General features: G+C 47.3%; 1 protein-coding gene across 10 annotated transcripts in view; it reads right to left on the minus strand.

Annotated features, from left to right (window-relative positions):
• The window catches only part of MTCL1 (microtubule crosslinking factor 1), a 120,063-nt gene that overhangs the window by 42,362 nt on the left and 54,489 nt on the right, over positions 1 to 23,212 (minus strand). For 6 of the 10 annotated variants that reach the window (XM_027576618.2, XM_027576625.2, XM_027576623.2 and 3 more), the window contains exons 4-7: positions 7,975 to 8,034; positions 6,498 to 6,575; positions 1,736 to 3,073; positions 470 to 601 (exon numbers count right to left, since the gene is read on the minus strand). In XM_027576618.2, the coding sequence (XP_027432419.1) occupies positions 470 to 601; positions 1,736 to 3,073; positions 6,498 to 6,575; positions 7,975 to 8,034 (1,608 nt within the window). The remainder of the gene's footprint in view (positions 1 to 469; positions 602 to 1,735; positions 3,074 to 6,497; positions 6,576 to 7,974; positions 8,035 to 23,212) is intronic. The other 4 variants (XM_027576622.2, XM_027576617.2, XM_027576624.2 and 1 more) reach the window with 1 other exon arrangement.

The following is a 23,212-nucleotide window of genomic DNA, read 5'->3' on the forward strand; positions in this document are numbered from 1 at the left end:
CCCCCAGGCTGGGAGTGCACTCCCTGATTCTGCCCACTGGCTGGAGCCCTGTCCCTGGAAACTACAGGGCAGGCCACAGGAGACACAGGGAAGGACAGTTTCCACCAGCCCAGCAAAGACAGTGCTTGGTTTTCATGCCTGTTTTCTTTCCTGTTTGACGGAAAGCTACGTAACACTCACAAGTCAGTCCCCTATGCCTTGCTGTGTTTCCAGGCGTCCACAGGCAGGATGATGCTTGTCTGACAAGGGGAGCTGGCGATTGCCCGCCTTCACCCTGTGCGGACCCTCCCATTCCAATTGCATGCAATGGATCCTGATTTCGGGGGAGTCCCGCCTGGTTCCATACCCGCCCACCATGTCCCTTAAGGGCCCTGGACCCAAGTAGGAAACACCACACAGCCAGCCACACAGCCAAAGGAGGGTTGGGAGGGCAGGGGTCGCTGGCCGCTGGGGCCAGGTGGTCGCTGACCTCTAGACTGAAGCAGCTCTGGCCTCCCAGCCGGCAGCTCCCAGCGTCCCCGTCGGCTCGGCGGTGCAGCGGCTCTGGCTCATCCCCGTGCTCCTGCCCCGGCTGCCACTCCGGCTGACCTCTCAGTTTGGACTGTCAGGTGCATGGGAGGGATTTGGATTTGTTTTGTTTTTAATTTTAAATAAACAACAAAGGAGAAGAGGGGTGTGGCAGGGAGGGGAGGTGCTGAAGAAAACAAAAATGGGTAAAGTAGACGATGGAAACCACCACCGGATGAGGAAAGGCATGAACAGACACAGTGCCTTACGAGAGGGACAAGAACAGAACCAAAATGAGGATGAGCAAAACAATGGCTGAAAGATCTGAAAAGCAAACAAGAGAAACAGAGGGGGATAGAAGGCAGAACACTGGTTATGAGGCGCATGCAATGGGGATGCGTGAATCAAAGACTCAACCGCAAGCACACTACCCATGAAGGATACGGAAACAAGGCTCCTCCTTCCTCGCTTGTGGTCGAGCAGCAAAAGCCATAATCCAGGCGGCAGCTGGGTCATGCACCCAAGGGCGATGCATAGGAAAACAGTCCTTGGAGGGCCACTCCACTCTGCCCTCACCCTCGGCTTGGGGAGGGCAGCGACTTGCTCCTCAACGCCATCCTTCTCCCGGGCCGGCTCCTCTCCCCACTCTGGCTCATCTTCCAGTGGGAGCGGGTGCGCCTGGCTGCCTAGGGCCTTTCGGACCTGCACTGCGTCCCTCTGGCCATCAACCCAGGTAGGGATGCACATGCTCCTGAGCCAGTCTGCTAAGTATCCTGACTGCGAAATGAGTTTGTACTTTGTTTTAAACTCCTCTGCTTCTTCACTGAGACAGCTGGTCGTTTGAGACACCAAAAAAAAAAAAAAAAAAAAGGAAAAAGGATGGATTGCGTCGGTCCCTATCGCTGCCATTGGGGTGAGCCTTGTGTCATGAGGGAGGGCCTCTAAGCCAAGAGCAGCGGCGCAGTTAAAAAAAAAAAAAAGAGAGAGAAAAAAGGAAAAAGAAACAAGGAAATAAAAGAAAACTACAAAAAAAACCCAAAAAACAAAAAACAAAAACCAGAAACCCAACCAATAGAAAGGATTTGGTTGACACTTGAGGCTTTAGTACAATGCAGGTTTGAAATCATAACCAAGCAGCCGTGAGCAGGATGAGTTCAAGTGCAGCAATGCCAGCAAGAAGGAGGAAGAGCAAAACGGAGCAGGGAGGCAGAGCCAGGAGCCCCCTTACCTGCAGGTCCGGGACCAGCTCCTTTCCCAGGGTCCCGACTGGGGAGTCCCGGGACACGGAGGTCACAGTGGAGAGAAAGCTGGAAGATTCTGTGAGGTGGGGCAAGGGAGACAGGTCCTCCAGGCGCTCCCTCAGGCCGTCCCCGAGCCTGCGCACCTGCTCTAGGAAGGCCTGCAGCTCCTTCCTAAAAGCCTTCATCCTCGAGTTGATGGTGCCCAGCAGCGGGGGCTCCTTCTTGCCTGTCTCGCCCGTCTCCCCTGCCCCCTGGGCGTCAGGCTCCAGTGAGGCCTCGCCACTGCCCCGCAGCCCCACGTTGTCGCCGAAGCCAGCGGTGTCCGTGATGAGGCGCTCCACGGTCCGCTCGAGCCGCTCAGCCTCGTGCTTTATGCTTGCCAAGCACTCGGTGTCCTCCCTGACCCGCAGGAGCTCGGCCGGACACGGCTCGCTTGCCTCCGACGGCTTTCCGCTGCCAAAGCCCGACGTCTTCTCGAACATCTCCTCTGAGTCGCTCTCGCCACCAATAGGGCCCTCCCGCTTGGGCTGGGGCTGGCGGCCTTCCTCCCCGTCACTCTCCTTCTTGCCCTGGTCGCTGTCCGCGTCGCTGTCCCGGGGGCTCGGGGCGCGCAGGCCCAGGTGGGCGGCCAGGTCATAGCGCTGCACGTTGGAGAGCAGCACCCGGTTCTCATACTGCAGCTTCAGCACCTTCCCACTCAGCTCGTTGATCTGCAGCCGCGCCGACTTGAGCTCCTCCTGCAGAGGGGCCCCGCTGGCCGCACCCTTGCCCGTGCCCTCCGCCAGCCACCCTGGCTCTGGCCGGGGTTCAAATTTGAACTTGCTCAGCTCATGCGTCAGCTGCCGGTTGTGGTCTTCGATCTCGGATATGGACCTCCGGAGCAGCTCCGCTTCCTCCTCTACGAACTGCAGGTGCCGGCGGAGCTCCGTCGAGGACTCCAGGGAGTCACCGAAGGGTGAGGTAGGAATGCTTGCCATGTGGTCCCGGCCTGTACCCTCTCGCTCATACTGGACCCGCAGGTCCTCCATCTCCGCTTTGAGGCCTCGGTTCTCCACCTCCAGCTCCACAATCTTCCGGCCCAAGATGTTGGCCTCTTCCTCCACCAACTTCAGCCGCAGCTTCAGCTCAGCCTCCCTGGTGCTGGGCGGCCCGCCTGCTTCCCCCGTGGGGAGAGGGCTGTCCACGTCTCCGTATAGGGCCTTGTACTTCTGGAGCTCCTGTTCCAGCTCGTCCTTCTCCCTCCCCAGCTTGGCCATCTTCTTACGCATCAGGGAGCCTTCTTCTTTGGCAAACTGAAGCTGGCACTTCAAATCAGCACTGTCATCCTGCCAGGAGAGAACATTTAAAAATACCACATATTCGTGTTTGTGGTGATTTCCCTTGCACCTCACCCCCAACACACACACACACACACACACACACACACACACACACACACACACACACACACACCCATGATCTTTACATCAGTGTGTCGAGTTCCAGGTCAAAGGAGCCAAGACAATGCCGACGTGAGCCCAGGCCTTCACGGGACAGACACTGCAAAGGCCTATGGTCTGTGGCTTTGTCACAGAAACCAAAGAAACCAAACAATTCATTTGGGAAAAACATGCACGTGGATTCCATGGTACAGATGATGAGTGCAGAGGACGCAGAATGAAATGAGACCCAGTGCCTGTTAGCAACGCAGCAGTCCCTCCTTACTTTGTGGGTCCAATCCGACTAATCAGCAGCACCAGTGAGAGATGCCAGAACCCCTCACTAAGCCTGGTACCACAGACAGGCATCATCAGTAGCTACTTCTACCTGCTGCCACTCACTTCCTCCGGTGTGGACCTCCCTCACCTGAAGTGGCCGGCAGCCCACAGGTAAGCCAGGACGGGGAGGCCCTGATCATTGCACCGATTTGCTGAGACACTGAGATGTGGCAATCACCTCTACTCCTCCTCGGGTCTCCCCACCCCCAGCACATCACAAGGATAACACGAGGACAAGGGCACGGGATGACAGGCAGGAGGGGGCTTTGGAAGTTGCGGTCTAGAGTAAGTACCACGCTCTTGCGGTTAAGATGAACTGTCACCGCAGACCTAACACCCAGGTTACTTGCAACCTTTCACCAGGCAAGGGCAACGTCAGAGTCTTTGCTTCTGTTCCACCCCCTCCACTTGCTGTAACACAGCAGGAAATGAAACTCAGAAACCCAAGGCCAGAGTTAAGGGTTTCAGAACCAGAGAAAAGGTTCTCACTGGAATCACTAGAGGACTCTGGAGGGTCACCAAAGCAGACTCCCTGCTACTAAAAGGCCACACCGTGTGGCTGAGGTCCTGGAGGCATGCTATGGACCGTTTGGAATGCTGACTGGGCCTTCCCAGGGCAGATCTCAATGCCTGGGAACTATATGAACTCTGATGTGGGCCTGCACAAATGTTTCACTAGTCCCATTCAGTGAATGGGAAAAATGACCGATTTCATGAATCATTCCTCTCTGATTGGCTATCACAAGTTTCAAAAGGCTGTTGTGGGGACAAACACTTTGGCAAAGGCTTCCCCATCCCACAGAGAGACTCAACAACATGGTCCATGGTAGCCATACCCCATCAGCCCCCGGGGAGGGAGAGGTATCAAACCAGTCTCGGAACAAGTCAGCCCTCCGGGGGAGAATGAACTTTCAGGTCATTGCTTGTGTTCAAATGGTCTAGGGGAGTTAGAGGCGGATTTCACACTCAGAGAACAGGGCTCATTCTCTGCCATGGTCTTGCTGCACACTCACCATTGGGTTGCAAGATACAGAAATACCCACCTTGGTGCCTCCTAACAGTCCTCCTTCTATCCTGCCTCGATCCCTCCTCCTGCACCCCAAACCCATATAGCAGGAAAAAAAATGATGTGACAGGGAAGACTCAAGGAAAAATCTAAGGCCAACTGTGAGCCAGTGCCACGGGGCTATAAAAGATGTATATAATCCTAAGACTAAGGGAAAAGCATGCTTGTTTGTTGATTTGTTCGTTCTTTCAGTGAATACTGAGAATCCACTATGTACCAGAAACTGGCATGTTACTTTTAAATGACCCCAGTTCCTTAAAACTTTCAAGAACAGATGAAAAGCACCCTTTCAATTATTTGATAAACATAGATCTGCAAGAAGTCTACGCATGCAAATACACAGAGAGGGCTCTGCAGTTCACATGAACAAATGGAGTTTAAATAAGCAAACATAAATACCAATGGAGACAGACTGTCAACACTTTGTAAATGGATTAATTTGGGAGTGAAAAGCCTAGGATGGGAGACAGCCCATGCCCTCAGCCCCAACATTCCACTTCATAGGCAGCGGTGTGTCCTTTGTCCACAATCACCTAAATGATCCTGTCTCCACCCTGAAGCACAGAATCCACCTTTGTGCCTGAGGACAGCAGCTGATTTCGTGGAAGAGAATGCCGCCAGCCCAAAGGGAACGCCACCATCTGCCCACCTGGAGCCTGGGCAGACCCAGGAATGGGCAGGACCACCTGCTGTGACCAATGCCCCACCTCCACGCACTTCCATAGAAATCTGCAGCTCCTGAGGCCCTGGTCGGTGGGAGAACAGGCTGGAAATGTGCAGACAAGGGGCAGCGTTACCTGCATAGCTCAGGAAGTTTTGGTCTCAGACCAAGATCTGGGAGTCTCAGGTGATCTTCCCTGAGGGTCCTCCCCACAAAAGTTGAACTGAGAAACTGAGAAAAGGGGTAGGATCTCTGAGTGGCCTGCAGAACCCTGGCCTTACCCGATGGTTCTGAAACGCTCAGCTCTAAGTGCTTAGGGTAGACAATCCCAAAGAGCCCTCAGATCACCTTGGTTTCTAGAAACTTTTTTTAAACCTCAAATCCCCCTCCCCTATCCACCACTCCCAAGTCTGACTAAAACCAGAACTGTTCTTCTTCCTGAACCTAGCTAGACCCCAGTCCATTAAAGAAGATTCTACAACACACCCTAAGGAGGGTCTGATTCATAGATTACCTGAGGACCGATAAAGTATTCAAAAAGTCTTCTGGTTCCTTAAAAACAGAAACTACATACACCAGGAATTCTGACACAATTCAAGCATGCTATCGTTTTAACTCAACACCCATGAACGACACCAGACCTGCCACCAATGTTAAAGCAGTTTTCCAAAGACAATCTTTTAAGCCAGGAGAGTGTGTGCATTTAGCAAAAGGGTCAGACTTGCTCACACTGGTCCAGGCGGCTGGAGCTGGGCGCTGTGCGCTGCGCCTGCCAGGGCCCAGCGCGGGGCAGGAGACAGGAGGCCCAGGGAGCCAGGCTCAGCCTGTTCTGGGGGCAGGGGGCCACTCCTTCTCATAAGATGGGGAACCACAGCCTCAGCTGGAGCAGCAAGAGGCTGGGTCCCCATCTGATCTTGTAACCACACACTTTCTAAAACCCTGCCAAAATTCCAGGGGAGGGGTCTAGGCTGAATCCTAAACTGAAGGATATCAAGCTCTGGTTTCAAGAGATCATCAGATAGCTCTGGGAATGCAGTATGAAAGCAGACGGTCCCAACTTTCCATACCACACGGGTCCTGTCGCAGGCAGAGAAGGCAAGCACAGCACGGAGGGGAGGACACACAGGGACCACCACCAGCACCACCACCAGCAGCCGGAAAGGCCTTGTCAAGCAGCAAAAATATATCGCTCTGGGTATATATTCTTTGGCTTGCAAGTCTGACGTCTAGCCAGCACCCCAAGCGCTGACTACTCGCGTTCCTACCTTGCGCCGGGGTGCCGGTTTCCTTTGAGTTTTGGTTGCAGCCCTGCAGTTTCCAAGGCGCTCGGGTCCACCACTCTGCTGGACAGAATACTCCTTTTTCTCAATGATAGCGCAGGCGGAGGGGGAACGTAACACATTCCCGGTGCCCGGAGTAGTTGTGAGGGCCTGCCAGGGGCAGCGGTGGCCATTCTCAGCCGGAGCGACACCCCACCCCACCCCCCCACCCCACCCCCGTGAACACGGTGCCATGCCACTCAGTCCGGAACGAGGAAGTGCTTACCCTCTTTAAGGGAGATCTGCCCTGCTCAAGAGCCAGGAAGCTGAGACATCCTCGGAGCCCAGGAGGGTCCCAGCCCCCAGCCCAGGGACTGCAGTTTTTTATTTCCCCGTTATTAGTGGACGCCAAGTGAGATGAGGAGAGGAGTGAGGCAGAAGAGAAAGGTTAATCTTGGGCTTTCCCGCTGTTCCCATGGCCCAGTCCTCCTTGAAGGACATTCCGGGCATCAGTGAGTTTGGCTAAGGGCACAACAAAGCAGATCAAGGGTGGGGTTCACAGGGCAGGCCAGCGGAGCTCTCGGTTACCCGGACTTCTTGTGCCTCTCTAATTACTACTTGCTCTGAGAGCTCGGGGAGCTGACACCCACTCCTGCCTTTGTTCTCTCCGATACCTAATACCAGCAGCATTCATTTTTTTCCAAAAAAAAAAAAGTAAGGAATCTAGTAAAGCAAGTGTTCAGAAGAGCTCAGGCATTTCTGTAGAACACAAACTGTGTACACGAAAGGGCGATGCTTTTACCATCCCCCGGCGAGAACACTGCATGTTCAATTAGGACAGTTTGGGATACTGTTCAGCTTGCACATTAAAAACAAACAAACAGGGCGCCTGGGTGGCTCAGTTGGTTAAGCGACTGCCTTCGGCTCAGGTCATGATCCTGGAGTCCCGGGATCGAGTCCCGCATCCGGCTCCCTGCTCGGCGGGGAGTCTGCTTCTCCCTCTGACCCTCCCCCCTCTCATGCTTTCTCTCTCTCTCTCATTCTCTCTCTCAAATAAATAAATAAAATCTTTAAAACAAACAAAAAAAACAACCCAACACTGGAAACAGTGCCTTATGAATGACCCAACACGGCAGTAGCTGTACTATTTTACTGTGAATGACTTTGAAGGCCAGAATACATTCCATCAGTTGTGAGTACTGCCAGAGAGCCCTGAATTACACCAAATTATGTTTCGCAGAGTCCGTTTGTTCTTGTCTTTCTTGAAGACGTCACCAGCTCATCAGTGTGAGAAACAAAACAGAGGAGCTGGTGGTTTAGAGTGAACGTTTTCACCCCGCGGAGGTTTTGAGTGAGTCCCCATTTTTTGGCAGGTAATGTTTCTTTGAATATTTTAAAGGCAATGCTAATGCTTTTGAGACAATTCAGAATGAGATGATTGCCCCTTGAGGAGCTGTAACATGAGAAGGATCCCTCTGCTTACCTGGTTAAGGGTTTTCTTTTCTTTGTACATTTCCCGGCTGCCTCTTCTTTTCAGGGAACTCTGAAATAGATCGAAGGGACATTCTGTTACAGAGGAGTCATATGCAGGCACCAGGCTCACACCATCCCCACTGGTAGGGGATATACGCAATGGACAGAGGCACTTTTTTTCCCCCCCTGGAATCAAGGAACCACTTAGAGTCAATGTTCAAATGCTGTTGAATAGGCTTGGCTAGGCCTCTTAACCCTCATGATTGTATCTGGAGTATTCCTCAATTATTCAGTTTAATGAGAAGGGAGGGTGGTTTGGATAATTTGTAATAGTGGGGGGGAGATGGTAGAAAGTTTTGAAAACAGATATGTAACACTTCTGGAGCTGCTTTACCTTCCTAATTACATTTTTTGGGGGCGAATATCAAAATTAATTGGTGCTTCCTGAGTGCCTATGGGTAAATCACCGGATAACACAGTGGTAGGAAGGGAGAGAAGGGTGGCCTGTGTTTATGGAGAAAACCTAATCCAGGTTGCCACACAGCCCCCTTCAATTCATGACTAAACCTACATCTTCAAGTTCCTGTAAGTCCGTAAGTTATTCATGTGACATGGCCTTGGCTGTGTCCCTTCAGTGGGCTGGGTCCCTGCCTAGTTTTACATATGGTGCAGTGCACCTCTGCCTGCTATTAGCAAGAAATGTGTCTGAAATACAAACATGAATATAAATAAAAGGGCCAGGGATGTCTGAGATGGAATAGCAGGGAGCCAAAACAGTCCCTGCTGAAGTATGGTATGAAGACTGAAAGAACTGGCCAGCAGATTGAGAAGCATCCTAGGGGGGAGACAAAAGGATGTGAAACCTGAAAAGATGAACGGAATCCTGAGATAAGCCAGGAGAAGGCGGTTTGGAAAGTTTAAGACTTGCCGGCTCTCATTCAGACCCCAGCAAGCCTGTGAGTGGGAAGGGGTTCTCCCTGACGGCTGCCCCCTCCCCTCCACAGCCTTGCCCTACATGAGGCACCAGGCACAGACCTGGAACCTTGGATCCTCTGGGAGTTCATCTCAAGGGGGCTCAGAGCCTCTCCGCTCATTCCTTTGCTGCAACCCCCGCCCCTGCCCAAACAGCCTGGGAAGGAGGCTCCAACGCAAGTCACTTACATCAGGGTCAGACCTACGGTAATGAATTCAGTTCTGTTTACATTCAAAGTGCCTCACTCACAGAAGGCCAGGGAGTGCCATTTACTGGATGAATTTCGGGGTTATGAAACAATTAAAATTCCAGCTGCCCTTAGCCTCTAGGAGCCAGAGCCCTCGAGAAAAAAAACGGTAATTGAGAGAGGGTGAGAAGGTTACAGAATCAGCATGGAGTGTGGGTACTCCCGGGTCAGCCAAGACGGGGTGTGTGGAAACAGATTGCTGAACCCCAGCTGCAGAAGCAGCTTTGTTTCCTTTAGCCTTTTTGGTAAAAGCAGGGCCAAACTACAAAGAGAACCAGCCTCTTCCAACAGGTTATGTTAAGCCTATCTTAAGAAGGGCTTGAGATGTACCATCCAGAGTCCGTAGGCTTTCCAAGATTCTTCACACTGCAATGAAGCAGTTTCTTTGATTGTAATGAGCTGAATGAGATGAACACTTCTGATGATTCACTACAGAGAAGAGTTTCCATAAAGAAGCAGGGGAGAGAAACCATTCCCAAGGAAGGCTTCAGCCTATGGGATTTAATTCTGGGACCCAGGTCAGTGCAGTGAGCCTGCCCTCTACAAGCCACCCTGCACTGCATCACGTTCTCCCAGTGAATGCAAAGTACATTCTGCATACCCGAAAGGAAATGGTGTGGAAGTAAGATGAAAGCTAGAAGTGGAGACAGGAGAATTATGGTGCTGCATTTGAGGGGGTGGTGGGGGGAGGAAGGACCTGGGTGAGCTCTCCTGCTGGGAGGCAGCCAATGGGGAGCCTGTCTGTGCACAGATTTCTCCCACCCGCTTGATGGGTCTTCCCCCTTGCTGAGCCTTGAGTGCAACTGCCTCGGAATCCTGTGGTCCTCCTAGCGAATCAGGGAACAGGTGGGGGGCCGTGGGATCCCCAACACAGATCCCAGTCACAGTTTCAACTACAATGAAAAACAACGCAAAGATTAAAGTTAACCAGAAATTGGCAGAACCTCTATGAAAGAAACCATACAATTTTGGTGCTGGACATAAAGGAATGCTTGATGCTGTCCAAGGGAAAGACCCTATTTTATCAAGATGTCACATTTCTCCCACATCACTGTAAGTATGATGTCATGTTAACCAAATTCCTCTTTCCTTCCATATATGTAATGTTATACACACATATACACAAAAAGTATTTATTAGTATATATACACATACACACACACAGATACTCACACACAAATATTATTTGTGTATATGTGAGGGAGGTAAGAATATGGAAAAATTTGACACAATGACTCAAAAATTCATCTTGAACAGGGGCTGGGAAACTAAGGCCTTCAGGACAAATCACCCTACGGCCTGTTTTATAAATGAGTTTCGCTGGAGCACAGCCTTGTTTATTACTGTCTATTTCTACTTTGTACTACAGAAGCAGAGCTGAGTAGCTGTGACAATGGCCTGCAGAGCCCCCAGCATTTACTATCTGGCTCTTTTCAGAAAGTTTGCTGACCTCTGACCTAGAAAAATAAATTGGTAAAAACAGCCAAGAACACTTTGAAGAGGAAGAATAATGACAGTCGGTTTGCACTATTAGGTGTAGAAATACAATATAATGGTTTGGTGCTGGTACAAAAATAGTCAGATAAATGGAACAAAACAGAAAACCCAGAAATAAATTTGAGAGTATATGAGATTTTAACAATCGATACAGGTAGCATTTGAAAAGTAGGGGAAAGAATGGGCTATTTGGTATATGCTGGAGAAACAATTAGCTAGCACAAGGAAAAAAAAAGCAAGATCAATACAAGGTATCAAAAAAATTCCAGATGAATTAAAAATCTAGATGTAAGGAATCATAAAGGAACTAGAAAGAAAAGGGACTAATTTGTTTGTTCTTGGGGCATAGCCTTTATAAACACAGAAACAAAAGCCAAAACATCCAAGGAAAAGACTGATCAAGTGGATCGGTAAGATCTTTAAATTTTTACGTATCCAAAAAAAAAATATTTACAGTATTAAAAAGCAAATGACAAAATGGAAAAAAAAAAGATTTTTCTAGTGCAAGACAGACAAGAGTAATATTTTACAAGCAACAGGAAAACCGCTTCAATTAAAGAATTAAAGAGCCTACAAACACATGATTATTAGCAATTGAAATAAAATATCATTTTTTCACTGAGAGGTTTACAGACCAAAAGACATATGACACCCAGCGTTAGCAAGTGTCGTATGTCTGCATGGGCATTTCCATCCAGATCAGTGAGAGTGGGGACTCCCACAGCATTTCAGGTAGGCAACTGAGCCAGGCAAATGCATACGTTGTGAGCCGGGAATTCCACTTCTGGAAAGAATCAGCTAAATTCCCATGACTAAGATGGCCTTGACTCACCCAGTGTTAATCCAGCATCTACTATGTTGCCTTGTCTGAGCAACAGAGTGACAAGTCCTTATTTTTAAGGAGCTGTCATGAGAGTGTGGAGAGTCAGACAATAAGAAAGGAAACAATAAGAACAAAATAATTTCTGCTGGCCTAAGGAAACATGTAGAGGTACCGAGGGAAGATTTATGGGTAAGAATGCTGATCACACTACCTTTTATAATAGTGAGTGAGTACTGTGGAGGGTGTTAAAATTATGTTTTTGAAGAATACTTAAAGATTTGGGAAATACAATGTGTTAAAAGAAAAACACAGCTTGCAAACATGTATTTTGTAATTTCAATTTATATCTAATAAAATATAAATATAGACATGTTAGAAAAGCAGACTGGAGAAACAGATATCAAGTGCTAACAGTGTTTGGGGCACCTGGGTGGCTCAGTCATTAAGCATCTGCCTTCGGCTCAGGTCATGATCCCAGGGTCCTGGGATTGAGCCCCGCCTTGGGCTCCCTGCTTGGCAGGAAGCCTGCTTCTCCCTCTCCCACTCCCCCTGCTTGTCTTCCCTCTCTTGCTGTGTCTCTCTCTGTCAAATAAATAATAAAAATCTTAAAAAAAAAAAGTGTTAACAGTGTTTATCCTCAGGTGATAGAATTATGAGTGATTTTCATTTTCTTTTTTGTGGCTTTTTATAGTCTCCAAATTACCTACAGTGAATACTATTTCCTTTATAATTAAAAAAAAACCGAGGAAATTATTAAACAGGTCAGAGAAAAGAGGCCATCACTGATCTCCTATGTAGGATCGCAGTGGTATTTTATCATAAATTATTGCCAGGTTCTTGGATCTCTTTCTGTAGGCTGACATTGTTTTTATCAGCCTACCACTTCAGGTATACCCTATGTATGTATAATCTATATGTATATTGTTTTAATAGACCAGGAAACCCCCTGAGGAGTGAGGAAACCTGCCAGGTGCCCCACTGTAATGCAGGTCCCTGGCATCTGGCTCCCTCACCAACTGTCATGGGGTCACAAGGCCCCCAGCCTGGGGTACAGTGTCTTTCCAGGCTCACCTGCTGCGAGTCTCATCCAGGGTAGAGAGCTGAGTGCTTTGGGTATACTTGGCCAAGGGACCCTGGGTGTAAGACGATTTGTGTGCACGTGATTCACGGCCAGTTCATTTCTCTAGATGATTCAGAGATCCAGTGGAGAATCTCTTCCAAGAAACAATAAGAAAAAGAGGAAAATGTTGACCATCAAATAAACTGAACCCAGAATGGGGGACTTGCCTGTTGATTCATTCGACTCTTTCTTTTTATTCTGGCCAACTGCCAGCAAATCAACTCTAAATTCCTACTGAAAGGGGGAAAACTTGAGTTTCTACCTCCAAATTGAATGCATCTAATGCTGATGCATTTGCTGAGTACTGAAAATGATTAAATAAAATATGAAGTTAGACAATTATTTGGACTTTCAAGTCATTTCTTAATGTTTCCTATTTTAAGTCAGCAGTTTCTTCCAGGCAATTTCAGAAAAAAACAAACACGCTCTCAATTGCTTAAGTGTTTCAGAGATAGGCTTTGGGCTTAAAATTTAGATTGGTATTAAAAAGAGACAAAAATTAGGATGCTGTGAATCATGAGTGAGGATGGGAAGGAGGGTAGAGATGTAGGCAGACGACTTTCAGAATTCTTACAGACCCTTATTATTTAGAAGTTTTTTAAGCTTTTGGGGCTGATTCATAGCACACATGCTTATAAAATCAGAATAAGAAAATGAAGGTGTATAGGCCTTCTTTCTGTTTAGGAGAAAGTTACCAAGATTCTCTCACCCACATTAGTCCTCATTTAAGTGTTACAAGATGTGAGGGATAAGACTTATTAGCTTCTCCTTCAGTTAGAAGCACCAGGTCCTGGCTGGTAGATACCTTTTACTCTTCCTTCTCTTCACTTGCCTCTAGACGGCTCCCAGGGAGATGGATTCCCATCACGCCACTCAGCTGAAGTCCACTGCACACTGTTACACTGCAGGGCCCTGTAAACACAGCCCCCCTTGGATTCACACCCTCCATGGCCACAACTGGGCGGAAACACTTTCTCCTTGGCCGTTTGGGAGAATAATGATGGATATTAACAATTACCGTTTGTTGGGCACATACTCACTCCAGGGGCAATGCGAAACTCACCCTTCCCTCCTTTCCTTCCTTTCCTTCCTTCCTTCCTTCCTTCGTTCCTCCCTCCCTCCCTCCCTTTTAATTATGGGGGAGGGCCAGAGGGAGAGGGAGAATCTCTGACATGGGGCTTGATCCCAGGACCCTGAGATCATGACCTGAGGCGAAATCAAGAGTCAGATGCTCAATGGACTGAACCACTCAGGTGCCCCACTAAACTCCTTCTTTATGTGTCTGATCTAATCTCCTCCTCACAAAAGCCCTGAGAGGCGTCATTATTATCACTGATTAACAGATGAGAAAACACAGTCCAGAAGTTAGGTGATGTTTCAAGATGCCACAAACTCAGAGATGGGGCTCCAACCTGAGCCTGACTCCACCCTCTCATTCACAGTCACAGCCCTGAGACCCTCCGGGCTGCCCTTTGTGCCTCTGACAGCCCAATCTGCCAATTTGGGCTGTTTTTCTTTTTGTTTTCTTGAGATTTTTGAGCCCCAAATTGCTGAGTCTTCTCAAACAAAGAGTCTCTCCTTTCTCTAGTGAAAGAGCACAAAGAACTATTACCAGAATGGTTGCAAATTGCTATGCTCACGAGGTACCTCATGGCCATGAAATATTTGTTGGCACTGGTGGTTTCTGAGGATCTGAGGTTGCAGACAGCACAGGTCCTTATATGGAAAAGACAGAAACTATTATCAGAGGACAAAATACCACAAAGTAAGTGAGGAGAAGAGGAGACTATATTGAGACGCTCTGGCTGAAGGGTATAGCCATAAAAGTCAGAGTTGGTTTGGATCCCAGCACCCAAGGCCAAGAGGGAGAAGGCCAGAAGGAGAAGAGCCTGGCCACAAGCCACACTGTCCAGGCTGCGAGACCCACCTGGGAGGGACAGAGACCACCAGCACACCCAGGCTGCCTACTAAACGCCACCTTCTCTTGGGAAGAGAACATGGTGATAAAAATGGCAGGTTGCTGCTTGTGCACATTTGGGCAACGTGACACATATTTGCTTTGCAGTAGGGGCTGGTTGATGCATTTTAAGCCCCAGAGACATTCATCCTGAGGCCTAGGAATTGGAAAATTGTGGCTAAAACATACTATAACACGGTAGTCTCAGTCAAACACAAAATAAATGAAAATGAAGGTGATAAAGCCACAGTGTAAATTATCATTAATATGCAAACAGAAAAATGGAAAATCATGACCATCTCAAGAACAAAACGATGATGGTACAAAAAAATGTGTCCTTCCCCCAAATTATAGGAATTCCCAGTGTGCGCACACACACATCTAGGCACTCAGCAACACCACCAAGCACTACATGAAATATTGAATTAGAATCTGTATTTCAGAAGCTTCTACGGACTCACCTAGTAGGTGACAAATAAGTGCCCCTTGGGTGTTCATAAAAGTTGAAAATCTATAAAAATGTATGCTATTTGCCAATCAGAACTGAAGATAAGGTTTGTATTTTATTACTAATAATCTGTTCCTGGCTCCCATTGGTCTGGAAAAAATATACTAGTCCATTGAGAGAGGCAGATTATTTTCCAGTCTAACAAAATAATAGAAAAAAGGCAGAAGTACTTTGAAAAACAAAACAAAGCTGGGGTGCCTGGCTGGTGTGACTCTAGATCTTGGGGTCATGAGTTTGAGCCCCACACTGGGTGTAGAGCTTACTTTTAAAAAAGAAAAGCCGAAAAATACAAATAAGTGATATATTAAAACATTGCTCCCTTTTCAGAGAAAATTAATCACTCATTTTTTTTCAGGTGTGTGTAACATAAGAAAATATTTAGTACTTTCTTCAGCTTTTGAAAAAAAGAGCACGTGAAAAAGTTCTGAATTACTTGTGGTATATTTCATAATAACCAGCCATAACACCCTTTGGACCTTCTAAATTGACTCTGAGTTATAGTTCTAAATAATAGAGTGTACTATTATACCATTAAAATTTATGCACACATTTGTCAAAACTCAGTGAATATAAATTTAAGATCTGTGCATTTCAGTATACATAAATTAACTCAAAAAAAAGTATAAGCAAAAATTAAGTTCTGGTTAATAATGTATATTTAAGGAAAGTGAATTGGTGCCTACATTTTCAAATGTGTCAAAAAAATAAGATGAGTTAATAGATAAATAGATGGCTAGATAAATATATAATAAATCAAGTACCGTAAAATGTTAATGCAGAATTTAGATGGTGAGTATACAGGTGTTCACTATATGTTTGAAAATTTCCATAGTGTTGGAAAAAAAATTATGCACATAAATTCCCAATTTCACTGAAAACAGCTGATATATTATACTGCCATTAAAAATTATGATTACTAAAAATTTGAAGTTTAAATAGAGTTAAAATACTAAAGGTTTTCATAAAATGCCAATCTTTGAGATGTAGGATAAAAACATAAATTTAATTATCTCATCAAGATGAAATACTTTTGTCTTTGAAATATTTAGAAGCAAATACACTAAAATGCTAACAGATCTTAGCAATGGGCAGCAGCATTACGGGTGACTTCATGTTTTTCCTTATAGATATATATATATTTTTTATTTCTCTCTAACAGTCAAAATGATTATATATTACTCTTTCAAATCAGAAAAGTCCTTATATCTTAAGGATAAGAGAATTGACCCAAAATGCAAACACACCCACTAAACTTACTACTGTGTTGTTTTGGCCCAGACTCCCCTAAAGGCAAGGCAAAAGACTGATGGACCTTCAGCCCTCAAGTGAGACAGAGAGGAAATTAAGCTAAGGGATTAGCCCCCAGGCAGGATTAGCTCTGTGCTGCTGGAGATCATCAAATATATTTTCACACAGAGGACAAAAGAGGGCCTAATAGACATCTGGGGATAGCAAATAGATCTGAGATTCTAATCACCACCCCAGCTGAAGGCTTCCTCTTGGAGAGGCTCCCTGACCAGGCCGAGGCTGACTTGCTGACCTGCGTCTGTCCTGGAGCCCCGTTATCTGGAGGCACTGCTCAGTTCCTTTAATCATCCACCCAAGGCTCTGAAATCTAGAAAGCATCTCTGGCTAGCATTCTGCATAAAGCCAATCCTGTCCCTTTGGTAAATCATCTGCCAATTCTCATCTCCAAACCAGAGCACCTTGGATTTCCACCTCTAACACCAAGGCGCACTCTTCAGTGATTGGAGGGGAGAGGAGATGCTTACCCCACAGTTTCGTGACTCCTATGGAGCCAAAGCCCTCTCTATTCCGTTAGTCTGCACCACCGTTTGGGGGACTGCAGAGGATTCAATTACGCAAGACAGTCACTGAGCTTCGGGGTGAGGGGCAGGATGCTACTTGCTCTTGCAGCATGAGAAACCCCTCGGGGCCCAGGAGCTGTTGGGACACTGTTGGAAGGGGCTGGCTACCCCTGCCTTCTGAGGTGGGCCAGCCCGTGAGCACAGGGAAAGAGACATGCTTCCAGCAGAATGTAACCTGGGAGGAACAGAACATCACGGCAGGAATAGTGGCCCTGGGCTAAGGACAGGCATGGAGCAGAGCAGAGGGAAGGCCCTGGGTCGGAGCAGCATTCTCTGGAAGAAAGCAGACAGCCCTGGGTTCTGGGGAGTAAGAGCAAGGAAGCCAGTTTTATCAGCTGTGGTGCTGTCTTCTGTGAACACACGGTAAAGAAGCTTGATGCCCAAACCAGCATATTTCTGCGGGCATCTCATATCCATGAGACAGAACACCCAGACTGCTTAAAAACACAATTAGCTGCCAGAGCAGGTGTGTCCACTGCAGCCCTCAACAGTGAAAGCAGAGTGGCCACCTGCAAAGTCCTCACTTCAGACTCTGACAGTGACAGTGGCCATGTCACAGAGGCCAGAAGCAAACATATTCTTTATTTGGACTCGCAACAGCCTTTTGTTAGGATGGCTCCTTCTGGGGCTGTATACAAATCCATTTGTGCAATCAAACCAGATCCTAATGGCTTCTGAGTGGACAGAGGACAGAGGCTTAATCAGGAAGCACCGTCTGCCTGCAAGCTCGTCCTGCTTCCTTCTCTGATGCAGCTTTGGGGCCACGGCCCGCTGGGAAGATCACTCATCTCTGACAAGCCTGTGTGCCTGCTTCTGAGCCCTCGCCTCTCCCAGGATGAGAGCAGATGTCCCTGGTCCCTCCAACCTTCAGAACCTCGGATTCTCCCCTTCAGCAAAATCATTCCCCGCCATAGCAGCCTGGGTTGGGAAGCATGGGGGAGAAGGGGAGACCACACATGCCCACGTCACCTTACCTCTCACACTCTGCAGGACGGACAGCAGGCATGACAGTAACCTTGCAAAGCTTCCCTGATACAGCCAAGGATGTGTGTGTGTGGCAGGGGAGGTGTTCTCTCTAAAGTGCAGGGACGACTGGAGGCTGAGGTGTCTTTGCTTTGCCCAACAGCCCTCCGTTTTAGACACCCCTGCCCCTCGGGTTCACCAGAGCAAGTTCCTGCACTTGGTGGGACAGCGCCATGTTTCCATCCTCCTCACACCACCAAACCTTTCTCAGGTTTCCAGAAGGAAAGTCACAACCAGGTGCCGGCCCCTCCACTCCCACCTGCCTGGCCAGCGCCACACATCGATTGGTGGTGGGGGGGGGGCGCCCACAGTGCATCAGAAAATTAGCTGGCACTCACAGAAAGAATCCTCTAGAGGTTTAAGTAACTAGTCTGCAAATGGGAAAATACCGGTGGAACGGCCTTGTTTCATCCCAGCAGATGTCCACTGACTTTTTTTGTGTGCCACTCAGCTCACACTTCCACAGCGTTTTGATCACACATCTCTATGCTCCACTGATTCACTCTAACTCTTCTTTTAGGCACTTTATTTCTTCCTTTACCATCTGCAGTACCTACACCTGAGAGCTCTCAGAGTCGAATGTGTAATTTCAATGGTCTTTTTAAGTAGGCACTACACCCAGCATGGAGCCCAAGGTGGGACTTGAACTCATGTCCCCGGGATCATGACCTGAGCTGAGATCAAGAGTTGGGTGCTTAACCAACTGAGCCACCCAGGTGCCCCCCTCAATTGGCTTTAAAAAGCTTTCATAGTGTGGCTTTAGAGAAACTTCACAAATTTTGAATAAGTTTTTTGTACTCCAAGATTGGCCCACATCTTCATGAATTTTTAGTTTTCCAGCAAGCATATGAAAACATGTATGTTATGTGTGTAAAAGGGAAAGGTGGGCGAAGACCATGGGCATTCATGTCCAAATCCAGGCACATCACTGGTAGTCCGTGACCCTGGGCTAGCTCCTTGAACTCCTGGTGCCCCAATTTCCTTATTTAAAAGTGGTAATAATATAATACCTATTTTAGATAAAGGTTTCTTGTAAGGACTAAATGAGATAAGATGCTTAATACATGATTGTCATAGCCATGAAAAGCAAACATTAGCTAACCAATTATAATTATTTTCTTGATTAATATTTTCAGATGCTAATCATCTTTCTTTCCCCCAAAGTAGAGAGCAAAAACCATTATTATTCATTCCGACTTTCTTCTTTCTATGGCAGCAAAACCAAGGTTCACAAAAATGTCTTTTTCATGCTACATGAAAAATGTATGCTTGCAGTGTCAACTGTGTGGTTTCTTTATATATATATATATTTTGCATATGTAATAGAAATGGCTATTTTAGAACTTTAAATTCGTATCACAGGTCGCCTAAAATCTTGCTATGGTCTGTTACCAAGTCACAGAGGAAATTTTAACTTAGAAAGAAATTCTCTCCCGCCCTGAGTAGACGGTACTTCTATCATTTCAGGGAGTGAGTAGGTCAGATTTCCCACAACGCACTTACGCGTTCCAAGAGCCACCAGCAAAGATGTGAAGGATGAGTCCAACCATGAGGAGAAAAATGAGGACACATGCTCTCCCTCCCCATCAGATCCTATCAGAGCCTAGCTCTCAGAGGGAGGCACTCCTCTTTGTGACCAACAAGGGTGTTCTTTGACATATTAGCATAAAGTGAATAATGAGGCTGAGTGAGATGGGCGGAAGGGAGGGATAAAGGATAGCATGAAGCAGGGGACAGGGAAATCAAGAGAAAAGAGATCATGAAAGCTTTTCCAGGGGGCGCCTGCGTGGCTCAGTCAGTTAAGCGTCTGCCTTGGGCTCAGGTCATGATCCCGGGGTTCTGGGATGGAGCCCCGTGTGCTGGGCTCCCTGCTCAGCGGGGGACCTGCTTCTCCCTCTCCGCCCTGCTGTGCTTTCTCACTATCTCTGTCTCTCTCAAATAAATAAATTTTAAAAATCTTTTGAAAAATTTTTGAAAAAGGAGAAAGTATGCATAGAAGCTGAAATGCAAGGGAGCACAGAAGCAGCGGTGGTGATGACCAGTGGTGCAGACGCAGCCTTCAAGGGGCAGGCTTTCCCTGCACACCCACCCCTCCTGCGTCACCCTCTTTTCTCACGCTCACCTCCCCTTCTCACCTGTCTCCAGAGCCTCAGATCTCATGTCTGTGAGCCACACGTGGAGGGTCCCCACTTGGTACCCTTCCGCCACACCCTGTACCCTTTCTGCGGATACCTTCTCATTCCTCCGTTTTGGCTGCAGTCTCCGGCCCTGCGGGGGAGGGAAGCGTCCCCACAGCCCCCTCCTCTGTCCGCAAGAAGGGAAGCCATGCGCTTTTCATCAACCCCTCCCTCCTTACCCCACATCTGTAACATGCCATCCACTGCCCATAATCGCTTGCATTTGTCCTTCTCTCCTGCAGCTACAAGAAGACTAGATCACCAGGGCCATTCTGTTGGAAGGCTCCTTGGTGGTGATGCCCCCTCTTCAAGCCATGCTCAAACTAATTAGTAAGGTTTTCTTGGAGTGGGGGACACAGTGATATCTCCATCTTGTTTACACATCCCCTGTGCCTTTGCTGGGTGGCTGCCTCGGGCTCGTGGACCACGCACTTTGTGTCTGCGGCATCCACAGGCAGGAGGGCAGATTTAACTACCCAGACTGCACAACACCCAAACTGCACCAGGGACTGGTCTTCATGGCAGCAAGTGGATGCCATTCATTGATGGGGCCTGTTGCCTTCTCTTTGAAAATCTCAACCTCCAGAGAGATACCTTTTAAAAACACCAGTTATCAGAGACGCAAGTGGATACTTGCTCAATAATGTTTACTGCATCATTATTCACAACAGCCAAACGATGCAAGCAATCCAAGTGCCCAGATGAACTGATAAAGAAACTATGAGGTGATCATACAACGGGATGTTATTCAGCCATAAAAAGGAAGGACATTCTGATACACGGATGAATCTTGAAAACGTGGTAGGTGAAATAAGCCAGACAAAAAAGGGAAAAATATTGCACTTACATGGGATACCTAGATTAGGCAAATTCATAGAGACAGAAAGTAGAACAGAGGCTACCAGGGGTTGGGTGAGGGAGGAATGAGGAGTTACTGTCTAATGGATGCAGAGTTTCTGTTTGGGATGATGGTAAGTTCTAGAAATAGTGGTGATAGCTGTACAACACTGTGAATGTCTCCAATGCCACTGAACTATACACTTAAGAAGGATAAAAATGGTAAATTTGTTATGTATATTTCAGCACAGTAAAAAAAAAACACAAAACTATATCTAAAATAGTCTAAGAGCCATAACAAAGCACTCCAAACAAATCTCTAGCTATGGATCGCTATAGCTTATATTTTGGGTGTCACTATAAGATCTTGTGATTTATTTCATTTTCCATGTGTACAATACTATAGATTCTCTCTCTCCTTTTATGGCAAAGAAGCTAAGATTCACTAGTACTGTTTTTAATCTATAAAATACACATTCAGACGGATTCAAACTGTTTATAAATGTTTTGAAGGCAGCTTTTAAACAGTGACCAAAGCTTTAGCAAGTTTTCTTCTCCAGAGCCTAACCTTTTTTTAACAATGGCACATTTTAAAATTGTATTTTATTATATCACCAAAGGTAGTTTTTCCTCTATTGATATTTTAAGTCCATACATTTTAACCAACTACTACATGCAGGCTCTCTTCATAAGAAATACATAATTTCTCTGTAGTCATAACTTATTTGTGGAAAAAAAATTCTCAAATTTGCCAGAAAATTTGGATTTTTTTCATAGAGGTATCAAATCTTGAAACTTGTTGGAAGCAATGCAGGAGTATCTTCTACAATCCTTTATGTTTGTTTGTTGCATATATACACAGAAATACATTGCTTCTTATGGAAATATGGGAAGGAAAAAAAATGAAAGGAAAAAGCAGCTGGGAAGACGGGAGGTGAGACAGAGGGAGGAGACCAGGGAGAAGGGCAAGCACCGTGTTCTGTTCCTAGACAGAGCTCTAGCTGACCCGCTACTTTATCAGCCCCTGTGTCAACTGACAGGTCAGGACCCTGACGCTTGCTTTCTGGTGGGTCAGCAGGGCAAACGCGGTGCCGTGACAAGACACCCAGCAAAGGACCGCCATCCAGAACATCAGGTAGCTTAGCAAACTCGCTGCTTGTGTTCTGTATCTAGTAACTTGTTCCACTAGAGCCAAACACCTTATATTCAAGGTCTGGCCTCCTCACAACACCTCTGTGGGGTGGGTGCTGTTATTCGCATTTCATATGTGAGGGAAAGTAACTCACCCATTCCACAGAGCTGAGCTGCTTCTCTGATGAAGGAGCTCAGATGCAAAGGGGTCAGAGGCCCTGGCAGGCCACTCATCTCCATGCTGACTGTGCTCACGTTCCAGGTGGACCAGAAGAGTATACAAGAAAAATAATGCTGTGCCCTTGATATTTTGGGGGATCAAAAGGGAGCAAAGTGATGGCTACGCACTCCTTGCCCCACTAGAGTCACTTCACGTTTATCTGTCCTTTGTGATGAGAGCAGAGCCAGCCTCTGAGAACTCGGGGGCCCTAGAAGCACGAGCTCTTCAGGGCCCCCTGCAGAAGATGGAATCCCAAACACGCTACCGTCCTCTCAATCGGGACACCCACAGCTCACCACTGTGCCTCCCACTCTGCCCTCCTCAAGCCTGGGCACCCTGCAGACCCGAGTCTAGTGTTCTCTGGGTTACTGGTGAGCACAAAACACCTACATAACAACATTGTCATTTATGGACACAATACTCTTCTCTGGAAATTTATGCCAATTACATGCTTCTTTAGAAACCCTGGGTTTGAGAGGACAACCTTCTTTTAATAAGGGTCTCACCACGGTGTTCTGCTTTTTAAACGTCTTTTCTTCCCAGGAGACTGTTTCCACATTTGGGACAAATGAGAACCTCTTCAACTCCCCCATTTGAAGGGTCACAGACGGTCCTGGGGGTGAGGGGAAACAGTCTCATGTGAATTAAGAGCACAGAAAGAACCCTTCCTCCTGGGCACTCTTGGCTGCACGGAAGAAATCATAAGGAACTCTTGAACCTCAGGGAGTCTATTTCCCTCAGTCTTTGAAGTCAACAGTATTCCTTCAGAATTCCTCCTGAACTTGGTTCCCCAGTACAGCCAGAGACTAGCTAGGGCCTAAGGATGGGTACAAGTGCTGAGCTCCAGGAAGAATCCTGAAAACATGC

This window comes from Zalophus californianus, chromosome 14 (genome assembly GCF_009762305.2).
Source record: "Zalophus californianus isolate mZalCal1 chromosome 14, mZalCal1.pri.v2, whole genome shotgun sequence".
In the NCBI taxonomy this organism is placed as follows: domain Eukaryota; kingdom Metazoa; phylum Chordata; class Mammalia; order Carnivora; family Otariidae; genus Zalophus; species Zalophus californianus.